General features: G+C 44.3%; 1 protein-coding gene across 1 annotated transcript in view; it reads left to right on the forward strand.

Annotated features, from left to right (window-relative positions):
* The first annotated feature begins 769 nt into the window (after nucleotides 1-769).
* MYLK3 (myosin light chain kinase 3) overlaps nucleotides 770-15,754 on the forward strand; it is a 42,603-nt gene continuing 27,618 nt past the window's right edge. The window contains exons 1-3 of the mRNA XM_024752064.1: nucleotides 770-1,240; nucleotides 7,324-7,414; nucleotides 8,185-8,569. Coding sequence (XP_024607832.1) covers nucleotides 770-1,240; nucleotides 7,324-7,414; nucleotides 8,185-8,569 — 947 coding nt within the window. The remainder of the gene's footprint in view (nucleotides 1,241-7,323; nucleotides 7,415-8,184; nucleotides 8,570-15,754) is intronic.

A 15,754-nucleotide genomic window follows, 5' to 3' on the forward strand; every position in this document is an offset into this window, starting at 1 on the left:
CCCCAGAGGGCTCTGCAAGGAACATGACCTGAGGGATGATACTTGGCCACTGTTCCTCACTTCTATTTTTAGGTACAAGTGACTAGTGACTGGGGGCCCCACGTGGGGAAGGACCTGCTGATTCACCCCAGAGCAGACTAAACACCTTTGGGGCATCAGCAAAGTAGGGGAACCAAAATTTTGTTTTTAATTTGCAGAAGCATCAAATTTTTTCATCATGGCAAAATCAGAACTTTGTTGAATGGCCTCACATTTCCTTCTGTTTTGGTCTAGCTTCTTATTGTGAATTGGATGCGTATGTGATGGGTGGGACCCATCTGCTTCTCAGTGCTTTGGACCTCTAAAGCCCTTACTCTGCCCTGGTATCCCTGAGGCCCCCTCGTAGAGTCCAGTTATCAGGTCGTTACCTAAAGGATCCCTTTTCTTCTAACCTTTAGTTTCAGCTACAAGAACTCTGCCTGCCCTGGGCAGATTCTTAACATATTTGCCCATCAACAGCCTCTCAGAGAGGAATGTTAAATGCTGCAGTGATGTCAAAGGGGCCCCCAAGGGGAAGGGCCTGGGCCAAGCCCAGCCTGTCACTCATGGCCACGGCAGGGTGGGAGATAAGCAAAGGCAACGGCTGGGAGAGAGTCTGGTCTTCTGGGCGCCCTGAACAACCCAGGTGAACCTTAGCTAGAGAACAATGAACTTCCAGACACCGCTGCCCAAGTGAAAGCAAGAGGTCAGCAGCTCTTCTGATTCCTCACCCTTGGCAATCTTCATCAGGATGTCAGGAGCCCCCAAGGAGAGTTTGCCGGGGTTGCCAGGGCTGGGCAAGGCCTGCTTAACCACCATGGACCAAAAGCTTAACGTGCTGGATGAGAAGGTTGACAAACTCTTAAATTTCCAAGAAGACGTCATGGAGAAACTGCAATGTGTGTACCGAGGCATGGGCCACCTGGAGCAAGGCCTGCACCGGCTGGAGGCCTCCCGTATTCTGGGCCCAGCTGGGGCCGACTGCACTCCCCCCGCTGACATGCAGGCTGGGTGGCCGGAGGTCCTGGAACTGGTGAGGGCCGGGCGGCAGGATGTCGCCCAGCAGGGCGCCAGGCTAGAAGCCCTCTTCCGGATGGTGGTGGCTGTGGACAAGGCCATAGCTTTGTTGGGGGCTGTGCTCCAGAACTCGAAGGTGGTGGATTTTATCATGCAAGGGAGTGTCCCCTGGAGGAAGGGAAGTCTGGCCGACGGCCCTGCGGAGGTTGGTTCCTGCTGCCCTGCCCCGGTGCCCTTCTGGCTGGAAGGGAGGCTCGGGTCCCTGGTGGGGACACCAGACAGGAAGCTAGTCCTAGGAGAGCTGGAGGGCTGTTGTCCCCTCTTGTGCCTCCTGTGTGACCTGTTGATGGGAACATGGAGAGATGGAAACTTAAAGACCATAGGTGGGTTTCCAGACAGGGCAGGACAGGTGGATTTCCCCCAGGGAAAGGGAGAGGCAGTGCCTCTGTGGGGCCCTGGGCTGTGCAGGGAACCTAGAAGTGGGGGACAAATGAGCCATTAGGGAGAGGAGGGCAGTTACACTTCTTTGACATCCCAGGAACTTCTTTTCTCCTTACACCTGGGGTAGGAGAGAAGTGGGGAGTGCTCAGTTTACCCTGACAGAGCCCCCTTCAGAAACCCAAACCTCCCTCCCTTCCTGTCCCCAGCCTTGTGCTCTGTCCTGAGTGGGCGGAGTGTGCAGCTGCCTGTGGGGAGATGAGTGTTGACAGTGACCCATGGGGGACACAGGCAGGGGACACAGGCGGGAGCCGGAGCCTGGGGGTGGAGTGTGGCATTTCTGGGAGCGGCTGTTCCCAAGGGTTGCATAATCAGACCCACTGGCTAATGAAAGCTTGGCTGGTGTGTGTGTGTGGTGTGTGTAGAGGCAACACTGGGAACAGCAGGGTAAGCCACCTAGCAACACTCACATGGCCTGGAGCCACCCTTTCAGATCTCTGCAGCTTCCCCCCAGCATGAAGTCTGTGCTTAAACTCTGTCAGCGACTGAGGCTTTCAGAGGCAAGGCTGCAGGAGTTTGCCTTCCCTCCCCTCCCCAGCCAGGCCAGAACTCGCCCTGCAGATCCCTTCGCTCCCTGCCCAGCTGCTTCTCCAGAGCTGGCCCCTCCCACCCCAGCTCCCTGCTTTCTGCACCTCCCCTGAAAGTCAGGCCTGCAGGGGAGATGTGACCTTCTGCTCTTGACAATGATAACCAACCTCAGCTTTAAAACAGAAAATAAATCTAATTTATGCTCATGGTAAGAAAACATTCTCCCTCCTACTGCATCCCCCCAGTCCCCGGGACAGCCCTCCTCCCCAGACAATCATAGGAACCAGTCTCCTGTGAAACCTTCCAGATAGAGTCTGTTTATCTACAAGCACATTGGTATACACACCACCCTCTTTGTTTTGCTTTGTTTTAACTCAAATATTACTCACATTGTACTGGCCTGGATTTTTTCTAACTTAATATATTTGGGGCATTGTTTCATATTTATAGCTAGAAAGCTTCCTCATTCTTGTTAAGTTGCAGAGAGCTCTCTTTTTGAGGATGTGTCTTAATTTGCTAATCAGTCCCATATCATTGTTTGTTTATATTGTTTCTCATTTTTAGCTATTATAGATAATGATGCAGTGACTAACCATGGAAGTGTGAGTTTATCTATATGACACACTCCTAGAAGTGGCAGTGCTAAGCCAAAGGGTAAATTTATACAATAAATGAAGCCAAACCAACCTTCAAAGGAGTTATTCTAATTCAATAACGTATGGGAATGCTTGTTGCCCCATTTTTGCTAACAAAGCATATGATCCAGTTTTTGACTCTTTGCCTGTCTGGCGGATGAAAACATCTTATTATGCATGTGTATTTTAAAAAATATTTTAGTACAAAAAATGTCAAACATTTATAAAAATAGAGATTAGTACAATGAACCCTGTGAGCCCATAACTGGAGGCTGATGTTTCCCACCCACTTCCCTCTTTCCAGATTATTTTGAGGAAAATCTGAGATAATGGATTATTTCTTCCATAAGCATTTCAGCAAATATATCTAAACCATAAGGGCTCTTTTAAAAAACATTATCATGATCTAAAATGTGAATGGTAACTTGATATTACCAGTCAGCGTTCAAATGTCCCTGATCGGCTTATGCCTTATTTATTTATTTTTATCATTTGTTTATTTGAGTTAAAATCCAAATAAGGCAATTGGTCATATGCCTCTTAAAGCTAACTTTTTAAAAAAAATTCTTAAAATTAAAAAAAAAACTTTTTATTGTGAAAAATTTCAAACATAACCAAAAGTAGACAGAATGATATATCTCATTGTAGTTTTAATTTGCTCATGCCCTTTTCCCTCTATTTCTTTTTTTTGCCTTTTTCTTGATTTGTAAGAATTCTTCATATATTAGTGAAATCAGCTGTCATACGTGTTGCAGATATTTAGGCATTTCTGGATAGGGTGAAGTCATGGAACTTTCTGTTTTCTGAGTTCTTGCCATAGTTCTTGCCTGTGATTGATCTGGCACGTGATTGATCTCTCTTCCGGTGTTTAATACACATCCCAGTAACTATGTTACTAGATCTAGTACTAGATCTAGAACTAAGGGCTAGATCTAGTCTCCCAGGCAGGCTGTCAGCTCCTTGCTGACTGTGAGGCCTCTGCTTCCCTCTGTTTGCTGGCAGGGCTGGCCATTAGACAGCTGTGACCGAGCCCCAGCTATTTAACACACTGTCCATGCTGAAAGCAGTGCCCTGTGGAGACTTTCTGGAGATCCTCTTTGTATTTCCTAGGAGAGTAGGGGCATAGCAATTTGTGGAATTGAATTCAGCCTTAGCAGTGGCTGCCAGGACTTTGGGAAGCTCCTCCTCAGGTCTGGAGTGCCCAGTGGCACTCGTTTGGTTGTGACAATGAATCAGATTATTGCTGGAAGCCACGTGCTCTCTCATGGACAGGGTCAGGCTCAGCCAGGATGCGCAGAATCACAGTCAACCTGCTCAGAAGGCATCGGTCCTCCAGATGCCTAGGCATTTGGGGTCTATCCTTTTTCCTCTGGATGCATCGGACAAGGCAGGAACCAAAAGTTTGAGCCTTGAAGTCAAAACCCAGCTCTGCATGTGTGTGTGTTTGTATGTGTGTGAGTGTGTGTGTGTGCGCGCACGCACGCCTCTCTCCACCAAAGAGAAAGGGAGGGAGAAGACAGTCTGAGCCCCACAAGGTCTACCAAAGGACAGTCTGTTCAAGTCTTTCTCTACTGATGGGTGAAACAGGAGGCAGCGTGGTAATGCTTTCAGTTCCCCCAACTACGGGGGTGGCAGGGCAGAGTCTGTAGAAAGAGACCAAAGGAGAGGTCTCTGCAGAGCAGGGCATCTGGGTCACATTGATGATGCTGGTGATAACCATGATGACAGCAGCTAGCACTTATTTATGAAGTGTTTCCATGTGTTATGTTGTTACCATTAAGAGGGCAAAGCTTACTGTCCTGGAATCCCAAAGACATGAGCAGAAAACAGGACTGAGAGAAGGGGGCACAGCATAGGAAAAACAGTGGAACCAACCTGGAACCAAGCAGAACCCTATGTGCCACCCCCCACCCCCACTCCAGTGCAAAGGCCCCTCCACGTCCCCTGCCTCTTGTTTGTGGAAAAGCTGAAGTCTCCCAGGCCTCCCCGAGCCACAAAAGAGCAGGCCAAAGCAGCTAATGATTAGGACAACAGAGTCACAGACTCAGTGTCTGATGCACATTCCTGAGTTGTTTTACAGATACTGTGACTGCCACCAGAGGGAAAAAGCTAACTACATGTTGACCAGACTGCAGCCATGACTTAGCTCCATCTTGAGCAGCACTGAATCTATGGCTGCCAAAATTTCAAGAACTGGCCTCAAGAGAATGGGATGCTATTGCTCATAATAATCTATATCTTTGTGGGCATCAACATAATTGTAGCTTCTTCTGCCCGTATATATAAATGGGCAACTACACTTGACAGCAAAGAGATGCTACAAACCCATGCCGACATCTTCCACTCTAAGAATACAGCGCCCTACGTCAGCACGAAGTAGTTACAGAAGACGGACTTTTGCCCATAATCCCATAGAAATGGAATGATGTTCTGACAAGTGGGGATTTGTAAGCAGCTTTTGGCAGGAAAGAGCTCTTTGCAGGAGGCCCCTTTTGTCTTGTCGCTAACCTTAAACCAGGCACCCCCATGCTCTACTCATCTCTGGCCCAAGCGCAACTTTCAAATATTTTGATCACACGATACCTTGCCTAATGTGTCAGTTCTTTCTGTAGATCAAAGAAGTAGAAATGAAGAATAAGTAACTAACAGAAGACCAGATCTCTTCCCTAGCTTCCCCTTCAGTAATCTCACAAACTGTGTGAACAAACTGTGAACAAGATAGCATCAACAAGCCTGCACGACAAGCCTGCATACACTGGGGGATGGCGACAACTCTGATTAACTGAGATTACTTCACTCTTTCCCTTTAAAAACTTTCACGGCTGAGCAGATTCTTTGGAGGCGGTTTTTGGGGGACGCTGAGTCCACCCTCTCCCCAGATTGCCAGCATTCTGATTAAAAGCAACTTTCCTTTCTACCAACGTTTGCCTCTCTCAAGTATTGCATTTTGAGGAAAAAGCAGCTGGACCTGATTTGGTAGCAAATGTAACCTCCATCCTTAGTGTCAGGGAGACATGCAAGAGAGGTGAGCACCATGGTGGGAATTGCTCCAGCTGATTTTTGCCACATGGGCCTGGAATTCCCAGATCTTCCGATTTTCTTTTTCAAGAGAAGCTGGGAACCTAGAATTTTTTCTAATCAGTTTTATTAAGGTATAATTGACATACAACAAACTGCACATACACACACTAAGTGTGCACAATTTAAGTATACAGTTCAACAAATGTATACACCCTAATAGCCACCACCACAATCAAAATGTAGAACAATTCTAAATGGAACTTAGAATTTTTTTTTTTTTTTTTTTTTGCAGTACGCAGACCTCTCACTGTTGTGGCCTCTCCCACTGCGGAGCACAGGCTCCGGACGCGCAGGCTTAGCGGCCATGGCTCACGGGCCCAGCCGCTCCGCGGCACGTGGGATCTTCCCGGACCGGGGCACGAACCCGTGTCCCCTGCATCGGCAGGCAGACTCTCAACCACTGCGCCACCAGGGAAGCCCCGGAACTTAGAATTTTGATGTAAAAATCTCCTAGATTTAAAATGGTGGTAACAAATTTAAAAATTTTAAATTCTATGCAAGCCAGAAAAAATGCGAGCTCTTTTTGGGCTCTGGCCTCCTAGTTGGGGCCTCTGTGGCCAAGGCAGGAGAAAGGGCCTTCAGTCTCTGGCCTGAGACCAGACCCACTTCTGTGACAAGTGCCAGGAGGAATCTTAGGGGCCATATCAGTCAAAGGCTCTGAAATACCAGGGGGGCCCAGCAAGGGTCAGGCCACCTAGAAATATTTGCATTTGGAAATACTGAGTGCTCTGGACGATTTCAGGGGCACGAGCATATGCACTGGACTGGTGTGGACCATTCAGTTCAGGAAGACCTGCAGAGAGCCTCACTGGGTGGGCTCCGAGTGTCCTTACATGATCTGCTCTGTCTCAGACAACACAAAATCATCCGAGCTATTGAGCACTTACCATGTGCTGGGAGCACTTCTCAGGAAATTCCATAAATTAACTCCCCCAATCCTCCCGCTAGCTCTACGAGTAGGTAATATTATTCTTCCCATTTTACAGATGAGGAAAGTGAGATGCAGAGAAGTTAAGGATCTTGGCCAAGTGGTGAAGGTGGGGTTTAAACTCAGCGAGTCTGGTTCAAGGGTCCTGTACTGCAAAGAGGCGACCTTGGGATCCACCCACCTAGCTCCCAATCAGACATTATTAATTGATAGTGGCACTCTCCCCCTGCAAGCATAGGTTTATCTGACCTTAGTATCCAACTCAAGCCAACACTGTAAAAGACATGACCGATTGATCTAAATTGACACCTTAAATTAATTTTCCATGCCTTGTTTAGTATTTTCAGGTCTGGTCTGTTTAGATCACCCTGTCGGGGGCTAGGTCTGCCCCTTACCTGCACTATGGTGACCCATTAGAAAGGACTTGGTGATCTTGGGAAAGCCTCAGCATTCTTATCTCTAAAATGACAATAGTAATATGTACCCTCTAGTATTACTCTGAGACTAAGAAATAACCTAAGTTCTTCTATTTCAAGCACAGGGTAGGTGCTCAACAAATGTTTGTGGCCTGAACGATGATGTTGATGATGATGCTAGTTTTTACGGTTATTCTTTTAGAACAAAGAGCGAGTGGAAGAGAAAGGAGCAAAACCAAAGCACGCGCTGAGCACCAGAGGCGTGCAAGCCGAGCTCAAGGGGCCTTGGGAAGGTGAGTGGGGCCCCGTTGGCTTTATCCCACCTGCACACCTAATTTCAGAATAAAAATACCACCACCACCACCACCAATATGATTACTGAAAAACTGCTGAAACGTATTCTTCCTCTTTTTTTTTTGCAGTTCTTTTTGTCTTTATGCTTATTCCATTCTGTATTGCTCTTTATTTCACTTTGCTTTAAATTTTTATGGATTGCTTTTTTTAAGCACTTGGTCAACTTTAAATTTTTTTAAGCTAATTTTCTTTTATAATCTTGTATAATAGTTACATGGTTCCAAAGTCGAATTGACAAAACAAGGTATATTAAGAGAAGTCTAGCTTCTATGCATGTTCCCTGCATCCTATTTTCTCCCCTGCATATGTAATTATGTAAAAAAGGTTTTGTCTTATCTTTCCTTTGAGGTCCAGTCTCTTTAGACCACATTGTAAGTGGTTATACACACACATACGCATGCTCACATACACACAACCTTCCTTCTTAGACAAACAGAAGCATACCACACACTTCTCCTCCTTGCTTTTCTCCACCGTATATCCTGAGATCACTCCATAGCCGCATATGGAGATATTCGTTTCTCCTTTTTTATGCCTGGGTGGCCCTGGTTTAGTCAATCAACTCTCTCCTGATGGTCACTTGCATTATTTCCAGTCTGTCTATTATAAACATGGTGCACTGAATGGCCTTCTACATATTTTTCAGGATACCTTTGGGATAGGTTCTTCTAAATAGGAGAGCATTTTTATCCTGCTTATTTTCCTATAGAGAGCCAGAAGGTGGACCTGCCAGAGGGGACAGTGGAGAGGTTGCCCCCCATCAGTGCTTCGGGGATAGGAGCTGACCTCCTTACCCAGGCAGAGGCCTCACCAGGACAGGGAGACGGAGTTCCTGGCCCAGCCCAGGTACGCCCAGAGGTGGAAGCCAAAGCTCCTGTAACATCCAGCGAGAACCCCAGGACGGGCCTGGAATTGTCTGTGGTGTCTGAAAGGGTCAGTGAGGCTCCCACCGGCCAGGAGGCTGCATCGGGTGCAGGACGAGGAACATCATCCAGTAGACCTGACCCTCGGCTCTCGGAGGAGGGCATGAGGCTGACTCCAGCACTGCCAGCCCAGGCCAATTCAGCTCACGGTGGTGGAGAAACACCTCCAAGGTAAGGGATGTGCCTCCAAGCTGCATTAACTGCAGCTCCTGGGCTGCTAAGGGGCCAGCTGCTCCTGTTTGAGTGTCCACTGTGTGTGCAGCTCTGGCTAGCCTCGAGACAAGAAGACAGGAGAAGGCCGAGGCCCTGCTTTCAGAAGCTGAGAGCACTGGTTCTTACCTGGCACCCATTAGAATTACTGGAAGGAATTTTTTAGATACGAATGCCCAGAGGTTCTGATTTATTCAGTCTGGAGTGATGCTCAAGCATCGTTTTTTTGTTTATTTGTTTGTTTTTAAAGCTCCCCAGGTGAGTCCCATGTGGAACAAGACTGAGAGCAATAGTAGTAGCTATAATAATACTTAAAAGTGTTCACCAGGTGCCAGTCGTTGGCTGAGCATTTCACAGACATCATCTCGTTTTATTCTCACAACCTCCCCAGGAGGCAAGTGTGGTTGGTGTCCCCAGTTTACTCATGATGAAACAGGGTCAGGTTGCCCAGGGCCACACAGCTAGGGATTCATAGAGCTGGAATCTGAATCCAGGTGTTTGTTTGTTTATTACGGAAGTATAGTTGATCTACAATATTATATTAATTTCAGATATACAGCATAGGGATCAGAAGTTTTATAGTTTATACTCCATTAAAAGTTATTATAAGATAATGACTATAATTCCCTGGGTTATACAATATATCCTTGTTGTTGATCTAGTTTATACATGGTAGGTGTACCCTAATGAGCAACTCCCCACTTCACTCTCCCCACTGGTAACCAGTAGTTTGTTCTCTGTATCTATGAGTCTGTTTCTGTTTTGCTATATACCTTCATTTGTATTATTTTTTAGATTTCACATATAAGTGATATCATACAGTAATTCTTTCTCTGTCTGACTTATTTCACTAAGCATAATATGCTCTAGTTGTATCCATGTTGCTGCAAATGGCAGAATTTCATTCTTTTTTATGGCTGAATAATATTCCATTATCTGTATATACCATGTCTTCTTTATCCATTCATCTGTTGATAGACACTTGGGTTGCTTCCATATCTTGGCTATTGTAAATAGTGCTGCTATGAACATTGGGGCACATGTATCTTTTTAAATAAATGATTTTGTTTTTTTTCTGGATATATACCCAAGATTGGAATTACTGAGTCATATGGTAGTTCTGTTTTTAGTTTTTTGAGGCACCTCAATACTGTTTTTCATAGTCACTGCACCAATTTACATTCCCACCAACAGTGTACAAAGGTTCCTTTTTCTCCACATCCTTGCCAGCATTTGTTATTTGTAGTCTTTTTTTTGGCTGTGTTGGGTCTTCGTTGCTGCATGGAGGCTTTCTCTAGTTGTGGCAAGTGAGGGCTACTCTTTGTTGCAGTGTGCGGGCTTCTCATTGTGGTGGCTTCTCTTGTTGTGGAGCATGGGCGCTAGGCTTGCAGGCTTCAGTAGTTGCAACATGGGAGCTCAATAGTTGTGGCATGCGGGCCCTAGAGCGTGTGGGTGTCAGTAGTTGCGGCTCATGGGCTCAGTAGTTGTGGCTCACGGGCTCTAGAGTGCAGGCTTAGTAGCTGTGGTGCACAGGCTTAGTTGCTCCACAGCATGTGGGATCTTCCTGGACCAGGGATTGAACCCATGTCCCTGGCACTGGCAGGTGGATTCTTAAGAACTGTGCCACTGGGGAAGTCCCTATTTGTAGTCTTTTTGATGATAGCTGTTCTGACAGGTGTGAGGTGATAGCTCATTGTTGTTTTGATTTGCATTTCTCTAGTAATTAGCAATGTTGAGCATCTTTTCATGTGCTTTTTGGCCGCCTGTATGTCTTCTTTGGAGAAATGCCTATTCAGGTCTTCTGCCCATTTTTTCATTGGCTTGTTTGTTTTTTTCATATTGAACTATATGGGCTGTTTATATATTTTGGATATTAACCCCTTGTTGGTCATGTCATCTGCAAATATTTTCTCCCGTTCAGTAGGTTGTCTTTTTATTTTTTCAATGTCTTTTCATTTTTTCATTTTTCTTTGCTGTGAAAAAGCTTTTAAGTTTAATTAGGCCCTGTTTGTTTGTTTGCTTTTATTTCTTTCGACTTAGGAGACAGATACAAAAAAAACAGTTGATATGATTTACATCATAGGCTCTTCTGACTGAACATTCTTTCCCAGGAGTTTTATGGTTTGGGGTCTTATATTTAGGTCTTTAATCCATTTTGGGTTTTTTTTTATTATATGGTGTGAGAAAGTAGTCCAGTTTGATTCTTTTGCATGTAGCTGTTCAGTTTTCCCAACAGTGTTTATCAAAGAGGATGTCTTTTCCCTGTTGTATATTCTTGCCTCCTTTGTCATAGATTAATTGACCATAGGTGTATGCGTTTATTTCTGGACTCTCTGTTCTGTTCCATTGATCTATGTGTCTGTTTTCTGTGCCAGTACCATGATGTTTTGATTACTGTAGCTTTGTAATATAACCTGAAGTCTGGGAGGGTGATACCTCCAGCTTTGTTCTTTTTTACCAAGATTGCTTTGGCACTTTGAGGTCTTTTGTGGTTCGATATGAACTTTAGGATTATTTGTTCTCATTCTGAAAAAATGTCATGGGTATTTTTATAAAGATTGCATTAAATCTGTAGATTGCTTTGGGTACAATATTAATTCTTCCAATCCAAGAGCATGGGATATCTTTCCATTTCTTTGTATCATCTTCAATTTCCTTCATCAATGTTTTATAGTTTTCAGTCTATAGGTCTTTCACCTCCTTTGTTAAGTTCCTTCTTAGGCATTTTTAAAATGTGATTTTAAAAGGGATTGTTTTTTACTTTCTCTTTCTGATAGTTTAACATTAGTGTATAGAAAAGCAACAGATTTCTGTATACTAATCTAGTGTCTTGCAATTTCATTTAATTTGTTTATTAGTTTTTATACTTTATTTGCTTTATAGTTTTATCTGTTTTATTGTTTATTTGTTTTATAGTTTTCAGGTGGAGACTTTAGGGTTTTCTATTTAAAGTATCATGTCATCTGCAAATAGTGACAGTTTAACATCTTTCCTTCCAATCTGGATGCCTTTTATTTCTTTTTCTTGTCTGATTGCCGTGGCTAGGTCTTCCAATATTATGTTAAATACAAGTGGAAAGAGTGGGATCCTTGCCTTGTTCCTGAATTTAGAGGAAAGGCTTTTAGCTTTTCACCATTGAGTGTGATGTTAGCTGTGAGTTTGTCATAAGTGACCTTTATTATGTTGAGATGTGTTCTCTCTATACCTACTTTGATGATAGCTTTTTATAATGAGTGGATGTTGAAGTTTGTCAAATGTTTTTTAGGCATCTATTGAGATGATCATGTGATTTTTATCCTTCCCTTTGTTAGTATGATGTATCACATTGATTGATTTACAAATATTGAAACATCCTTGGGTCCCTGGAATAAATCCCACTTGATTGTGGTGTATGATCCTTTTTATATATTGTTGGATTTAGTTTGCTAATATTTTGTTGAGGATTTTTGCATCTATTTTCATCAAAGATACTGGCCTATAGTTTGCTTTTGTTGTAGTGTCTTTTTCTGATTTTGGTATTAGGGTAACGGTGGCCTCATAGAATGCATTTGGGAGTGTTCCATCCTCTTCAAGTTTTTGGACTAGTTTGAAAAGGATAAGCACTAGTTCTTTTTTATAGAACACAAAAAAGAATTACCCTGTGAAGCTGTCTAACCCTAGACTTTTGTTTGCTGGGAGTTTTTTTTAAAATTACAAATTCAGTTTCACTACTAGTGATCAGTCTGTTCAAATTGTCTGTTTGTTCTTGATTCAGTCTTGGCAGGTTGTATGTTTCTAGAAATTTGTTCTAGGTTGTCCAATTTGTTCACGTATAGCTGTTCATAGTATTCTTTTATGATTTTTTGTAGTTCTGTGGTATTGTTTGTTATTTACCCTCTTTCATTTCTTTTCTTGTTTGTTTTTAATTGAAGTATAGTTGATTTACAATGTTGTGTTACTTTCTGCTGTACAGCAAAGTGATTCAGTTATACATATATATACATTCTTTTTTAAAATATTCTTTTCCACTATGGCTTATCATAGGATAGTGAATATAGTTCTCTGTGCTCTACAGTAGGACCTTGTCCTCTTTCATTTCTTATTTTGTTTATTTGGGTCCTCTCTCCTTTCTTCTTGATTAGTGTGGTTAAAGGTTTATCAATTTTGTTTGTCTTTTCAAAAAACCACCTCTTGGTTTCCTTGATATTTTCTATTGTGTTTTGATCTCTATTGTATTTATTTCCTCTTTAATATTTATTTTTTCTTTCCTTCTGCTGACTTTGGGCCTTCTTTGTTCTTCTTTAGGTGGTAATTCCTTTAGGTGGTAGTTTAGGTTGCTTGATGTTTTTCTTGTTTCTTGAGGAAAGCCGGTACTGCTATCAGCTTCCCTCTTAGAACTGCTTTTACTGCATCCCATAGGTTTTGGAGTGTTGTGTTTCCATTTTCATTTGTCTCAAGGTATTTTCTGATTTCCTCTTTGATTTCATCATTGACACATTGGTTTTTTAGTAGCATGTTGTTTAGTCTCCACGTGTCTGTTCTTGTTCCATTTTTCTTTCTATAATTGATTTCTGATTTCATACCACTGTTGCTGGAAAAAATGCTTGATATAAGAATACACATTCAGGGGCTTCCCCGGTGGCGCAGTGGTTGAGAGTCTGCCTGCCGATGCAGGGGACACGGGTTCGAGCCCCGGTCTGGGAAGAACCCACATGCCACTAAGCCCGTGTGCCACAACTACTGAGCTTGTGCTCTAGAGCCCATGAGCCACAACTATTGAAACCCACGTGCCTAGAACCTGTGCTCCGTAACACGTGAAGCCACTGCAATAAGAGAAGCCACCGCAATGAGAAGCTTGCGTGCTGCAATGAAGAGTAGCCCCCACTCGCTGCAACTAGAGAAAGCCTGCACACAGCTACGAAGACCCAACACAGCCATAAATAAATAAGTAAATAAATACACATTCTTTTCAAGTACACATGGAATGTTCTCCAGGATAGATCACATGCTAGGCCACAAAACAATTCTCAAAAAATTTAAGAGGCTGGATCTAGGTTTTTGGACTCCAGAATCTATGCCCCTAACCACTGCACCATCCTGTTTTTTCAGGTCAGCATTTAGTTAAGTCTTAAATACTATTATGGGGAGAGAATGATGGGTGTTCAGAGGTGGGAGGTTGGTATGGGCTGAATCAATCCAGGGGCTTTCAGAAAGATTATGCTTGGAGCTCTGGAAGTGGACTTGGAGCTCTAAGGACTCAGTCTCAGGACCTGCCCTCAGCAGACATGGTGCAGGAAAAGGAAGAGCCAGAACTGCTGACTGTCAGGTCCTACCTAGCCCTGTGTTTTCCAGCAGTGTTCTCCAGGGGCAGGGCATCCTGGCCCCAGGCAGCCCACTGAAGGGCACTCTGCTTCCTGGGCCTTTCTCTAAAGGGACTTGTGCCCTTCTGCACCTGCCCTTGGCTGTCCTGATCTATAACTGAGTCCTCCAAGGCCTGGCTCAGGGAGAGGAGCTGGTGTCTGTGTATGCTCTGGTGGCTGGCAGGGAAGCCCAGACCTTTTTCTGCCTTCGTTCTGGAAGGAAATATGAGTCCCCAGGAGACCTAAACAGCTGGAGGGAGGGATTCCTGGCAGGCATCCTTGGATCCTGGCCAAGGCTCTAAATGTGGAATCTAGGGTGGGGATGAACTTTCCATGAACTTGTTAGGGGCCCTAAAAGAATTCTGGGAGAGGCGGAAAGGTCTGTGTGTCAGTTTCAACCCTGAGTTGAATTTCAGACACAGACTGGGCTCAGGAAATGGGGCGATCACTGCCTACCCTCCATCACCTAGCACATGGGTATATCTTGAGAAAAATGGATTTGAACTCGAGCATTGGCTGTGATTGGCAGTGGCTGCCTGTGTAGAGGATCCTTGGGCCCTTGCTGGACTTGGTGGAACAGAGTGCTGCAATCAATTAGCAATGCCTGCCCTGGGTGTGCTGCGCAGGAAGTGGGGAAGCCTTAGACACTCAGAGTGGCATGGGAATGCATGGCAGTACCTTGGGGTCATCCCATGCCCCCAGGTATGAAGACCAAGAGGAACTCAATGGCTGTTGGCCTTCTTAGCTGGCTACCTGGCTACCTGGATATTCTTCCAGAAACTGGCTTCCTGCAGTTTCCCATGTCCCTTGGTTAAGGCAAGGGCTGAGCTGGGCTTGGATGCCACCCTTCCCATCCTACCCTGTCATCACCAACCCGTACTTGCTCCTGAGGGAGTGTCGGGGGACTTTTGCTGCCTCCCACCCAAGGCTTAGCTGTGAACAGGCTGCCGAACCAGGTGCATTCAGAAGTAGGCACTGCTCTCAGAGGACCTGCAGCAGCTCAGAGGAGGGGCCTGGGCCTCCAGCTGCTAGGGAAAGCCTTAATTTAAAAAAAAAATGTGGTTAAAAACTCATAACATAAAATTTACCATCTTAACCATTTTCAAGTGTATAGTGTAGTTGTGTTAAGTATATTCATATTGCTGTGACACAGATCTCCAGAACTTTTTTGTCTTGTGAATCTGAAACTCTGTTACCATCAAACACCTCCCCCCCAGATCATGGTAACCACCTTTCTACTTTCTGTCTCTATGAATTTGACTATTGTAAGTCCTTCATATAATTCATTCTTCATATATGTGGAATCAGTCTTTCTGTCACTGGCTTATTTCACTTAGCATAAAGTTCTCAAGGTTCATCCAGGTCAGAACTTCCTTCCTTTTTAAGGATGAATAATATTCCATTGTATGTATATGCTACATTTTTTTATCCATTCATCCATCACTGGACACTTGGGTTGCTTCCACATTTGGCTGTTGTGAATAATGCTGCTGTGAACATGGCTGTGCAAATCTCTTTGAGATTCTGCTTTCAATTCTTTTGGATATATTTCCAGAAGTGAGATTGCTGGATCATATGGTAGTTCTATTTTTACATTTTTTAGGAACCGCCATACTGATTTCCACAGTAGCTGCACCATTTTAGGCTTCACTGTTTGAACCTCCTGCATTTGTACTTTCATTTCTTAGTCGACTCTCAGTACATTTGTGAGGTGTTACTGTCCCCGTTTGACAGAAGAGGTTGCTGAGGCTAGAATTGCCCAAACCCAGCCCTGTTCAGCAACCTGTGGCAGAACTACGGCCAGGAT

The sequence above is a fragment of the Neophocaena asiaeorientalis genome, unplaced genomic scaffold (assembly GCF_003031525.2).
Source record: "Neophocaena asiaeorientalis asiaeorientalis breed wild unplaced genomic scaffold, Neophocaena_asiaeorientalis_V1.1 scaffold331, whole genome shotgun sequence".
In the NCBI taxonomy this organism is placed as follows: Eukaryota; Metazoa; Chordata; class Mammalia; order Artiodactyla; family Phocoenidae; genus Neophocaena; species Neophocaena asiaeorientalis.